Source organism: Pinus tabuliformis, chromosome 7 (assembly GCF_031772625.1).
Source record: "Pinus tabuliformis cultivar Carrire ecotype Pingquan chromosome 7, CPIR1, whole genome shotgun sequence".
Lineage (NCBI taxonomy): Eukaryota > Viridiplantae > Streptophyta > Pinopsida > Pinales > Pinaceae > Pinus > Pinus tabuliformis.
This window is the reverse complement of record NC_142293.1, coordinates 236,163,032-236,167,582: the sequence shown is the minus strand read 5'-3', so window position 1 is coordinate 236,167,582 and position 4,551 is coordinate 236,163,032. Positions and strand designations below refer to the sequence as shown.

General features: G+C 41.4%; 2 protein-coding genes across 2 annotated transcripts; both read left to right on the top strand.

Moving 5' to 3' along the window:
* The first annotated feature begins 1,799 nt into the window (after window positions 1–1,799).
* On the top strand, window positions 1,800–2,411 carry LOC149246722 (uncharacterized). Its single transcript, XM_089442364.1, has one exon. It carries the CDS (start codon window positions 1,800–1,802, stop codon window positions 2,409–2,411), a length of 612 nt encoding a protein of 203 aa, XP_089298490.1.
* An 816-nt stretch (window positions 2,412–3,227) lies between these two features.
* On the top strand, window positions 3,228–4,187 carry LOC149246721 (uncharacterized). Its single transcript, XM_089442360.1, has one exon. It carries the CDS (start codon window positions 3,228–3,230, stop codon window positions 4,185–4,187), a length of 960 nt encoding a protein of 319 aa, XP_089298486.1.
* Window positions 4,188–4,551: the final 364 nt, after the last annotated feature.

Below are 4,551 nucleotides of genomic sequence, written 5' to 3'. Positions count from 1 at the left end.
TATGTTAAAGGTTTTCAATCTCACAAAACCTCAATCTTTTAAGTACATGTTTTTTTTAATTTTTATTTTAATAATACAATGAGAAAATTATCACATGTTTTGTTACAATTACAATGTGTGAATTTATTATTTTCTTAAATCTTTAAATTTTTATTTTTATTAATAAAAAAAAAATAAAAAAATTTCTAGTATAAATTTCTTTTCAATGTATATTTGAAATTGAATATAATATGTATTTATTTATAATTTTTTAAATTCAATTGAAATACAAAATAATCTTTAATATTTTAATTTTAGTTTTTTATTTTATTATATATCAATTTATTTTTAATTTTTAATTTTATTATATATCTATTTATACCAAAAAAAATCCATTCAATAACCTCAAAAATCTTTAATAGTTACATTATATAATCTCAATATTTAAAAATTTGAATTTCATTTAAAAATTATGTTAGTTATGTATTAAAAAAAATCAATCTAAATCATGGTACGGTACCATTAACTTATTGTCCTACTCTCTCATAAGTATTGACAGCTAGCATGTAAGTAATAATCTTAATGAGGGAGAATGGAAATAAGAAAGTGAAAGAGAAAAACAGTGTGCATATTGTAAATCTCACAAGACAGCGTCACTTGGGTAAGAAAAAAAAAAAAGTTAATAAAGGGAGTGAAAAAGATAGAAAATATTAATATTAAGAAAGTCGAGTTTTTTTAAAAAGAAAGTGGTAATTATTAAGTTGTTAGGATTCACTAAGGTAGTAGTTGTGTTTATTTTTGTTATTATGGTTATTTTTTATTTAATTTTTTTGGGTTAAGAATTTGGTTTGGTTATATTAATATGTGTTTGGTGTGATTGCAGTAGTGTTTGTTATAATTTAAATATTCAACTGCAAGAAAATTTGGTGGTCTAATTGTAGTTGGTATTAACAATATGTTTGATTTTAGTTTTTATAGATCAATAGGTTTAGCTTAGGTATAACACTTTATAATTAACAAGGAATTTCATAAACACCATGGTGCAATAAGGGGTCAATTTTGTCCTTTATATTCTTAAATATGTTCGTAAAAGTTTTGTGAGCTTCAAGATGGCTTTGATGTATTTTTTATGAGGATTTTTTAAATATTCTCAATGATGCCTTGTACGTAGGGAAGATACACTTGGACATTCATGTTACAAAATTACAGAAGTGTTGGGTTTTTAAGTGGTTATGTTTGTGAAAATATTGACTTATTGGAGTAATCATTTTTTCGCGGGGCCTAGTTGAGATGGGTTCCCCCCTAACACAAGTGGTGTTTATGATCTAGGTCGTCATGCAAGGTTGTCTCAAAAACACTATCAGTTCTTGAGTTTCTTTTTCCAACTACATGTTTTGGGTCTTTCTTGTGCTTTTTTAAGCACAGTTAATGCCCCATGCTTGACAAGTCGCACCAGCTTACAGGCCTCTCCCACCTTCGACTCTCCCCTGAACCCATCTCTGCCTCTTTCCATGCCATTGAATGCGCCTTCTTACTCTTTCACTCAAGCTGGCCCTTCAAACCCTTCATCCCCGACACAATCATTCGCTCATCCTGGATCCAGCAGTGTAAACCCTAACTCACCGATTCGGTCTGGATGTTTTAGCTCGCCCATCCCAAACCCTAGACCTGCATTGTCTACTCCTCGCAGTACCTCGGAAGCGTGCAGAAATTTACTAAGGGAGCACCCCACGGGTCGGCGCACGGACAAGCCCAAAAAGGGTAGGTGCCTCAGAGCAGTGGACTCAGACATAAACCTAACCTACGGTGAAGACGTACCTATGGGCGATGCGGTTGACACGGCGAGGAAGGTTCTTGTTGGGCGAGTACACGACAGAAACTATTCGGTGGAGTGCCTCCAACAATGGACCATGGAAGTATGGGGCTTTTTGTTGAAGGAACTCCCCGTTATTAGGGTTTTGGCTCGAGGTTGGTTTGCCCTCCGTTTTCACAGGGAGGAGTACACGGACTGGATTCTATCCCGCTACTGGCATATTGAGTTAGCTCCTGTGCTACTCAAGAGATGGGATCCCCTGTTTGATCCGGAGCGCGAACAGTTAGGAGCAGGACCAATTTGGGTCAGACTTCCAGGGTTACCCATGCAGTTCTGGACCCCCCAAGTATTCAAACGCATTGGCGACGCACTGGGGACTTACCTTGAGCACAACCAGTCCTATGAGAAAACCGGAATCATGACCATGGAAAGGATTCTAGTCCACCTTGATACCAGGGAGGGACTTGAAGAGAAAATCACTTTACACAGGTGGCATTTCTCTTGTAGACAACTCCTTGACTATGAAGGAGTCCCTTTCCATTGTAGAAGGTGCCACAAGGTGGGTCACCTGTACAAGGATTGTCCTCTACTTCATTCGCCGGCATCGGAGAACTCTTGAGGGATAAAACATCATCTCTCGGAAGAGCCGAACATGAGTGACCAGCAACAAGGACCTGCCCCATGATAGGCTGTGGAAGGGGTGACACAGAAGGCAAAGAATCCACAAAAGACTCCTCCCTCACCACCTTGTACGCGCTCCAAATCAGCTGCGGGATCGGCTTCCCCTCCAGGTAATGAATCTATTCCCATAACCTCTGTGTTTCTTTAAGATGTTATGATTTCTTCAATGCATATACCTGTGACCCCCCTTGCCACCTCCCATTGCCCCATCCCCACCATCACTTGCACCATCATACCCCCCCCCCCCAACCACTTTCTCAACTACTCCTACATCACTCTGGGGAAATTCTACCCCCCCTCCATATACCTCCTCCCCCTCTGGGATGGGGTCACATCCCTACAATCTCAGATCCAGACCTCTACACATTTCTCCCCAACTTGGATTGGGCTCATCCCCCACAAACACTAACCCAAAGCCCACCAGAGGGCGCCCATCCAAGATCAAAAAAGCCATCAGAATAGCGGTGGCTGATGTGGCGCGAGGTTGTCAAACCACCATTGAAAGGGCACTTAGAGCATCCGTGCCCTCTATCCCTGTTCCCCCATGATCTGGCTATCCTACAACTGCAGGGGACTAGCCAACCCCAAAAAGAGATTGGCTCTGAAATGTCTATTGCACAACTCCAACTGTGACATCCTACTACTCCAGGAAACTCTTGGTTCATCTAATTTCATATCCAAAACCCTTCACTCCATCCTACCGGGATGGTATTTCCAAGGATTGGATGCAGTTGGCAGATCGAGGGGTCTCGCCATGGGAATCAACCCCAGAACAGTCAAGCATATCTCATCCTGGGGAGGAATAGGCTTCATTGATATGGATATTTTTGTGAGTAAACTGGGGATCCAGTTAAAGGTGATTAACATATATGCTCCTAATCAGAACAAACTTGATTTTTGGCACTCCATGCTAGACCACCCTCTTGTCACGGGATCCACCATCATCAGAGGAGATTTAAACTTTTCAATGGGTATTGAGGAATCATGGGGCCATCACTCACAGATTGACCCCATTTCGGACCAGATGAGCACACTGCTGGAGACCTATAAACTCATTGATGTGCCCATGAACAAGAAAATGCCCACTTGGCATAACAGAAGGACTGGTGTGGCTGCCCTGGGTTGGAGACTGGATCGCTTTCTGATACATGAAGACCTCCTCCGTTCCCTTACCCTTTACCGGCAATGGGTAGGTACTGGGGGACTATCTGATCATTCTCCCATATATCTACAAATCTCTGGCCCTTCAAAAAAGCCTCGTGCCCCCTTTAAATTCAATTCTGGATACCTAAAAGACCCTAATTACATCAAACTGGTATCAGATTTTTGGATGGCACAACCCCCTCTCAGGGAGCAGAGAGTGGTTGTTGACTTTTGTGGGCACCTAAACAAACTCAGAACTCTTACTATGGAATGGTCAAAAAAGAAAAAAATGAGAGATGAACAGACCCTGAAGGACATAGAAGTGCAGATTGCCTGCCTCACGGATGAAAAGGGGCTTGGTTACCTATCAAATGATACAAAGCTCCAACTTGTGAATCTGGAAACACAGAAGGAAAAGATCCTACTTGAAGAAGAAGAACTGTGGAGGCTAAGAAGCAGAGCTATATGGCTCCATGTTGGCGATGGAAACACTAAGTTTTTTCACAACTTCGCCAATGGTAGAAAGGCCTCAAATACCATTTGGCAGCTACCTTGTGAACAGGATGGCTAGGCCTCCACCCACCCTCAATTAGCCAGGCTGGGGATTTCTCATTTTAAAAATAAGTTCACAGCCCCAGCAGCCATCACCCTTCCTGATATCATTAATCTGGCCGGACATTTCCCAAGTTTTGTAAATCCGGAGGAATCCGCAGACCTACTTCAACCTGTCACTATGGGGGAACTGGAGAGCACCCTAAAATGGTTCAAGAAGGATAAAAGTCCTAGTCCGGATGGCTGGCCGGTCGAATTCTACACTACATTTCTTGACATCCTGGGACAGGACCTTCTGGCGGTCAACGAAGAAAGTAGGACTACTGGGCAGATCCATCCCCCCCTAAATTTCACCTACTTGGCTCTGATCCCTAAATCAGACT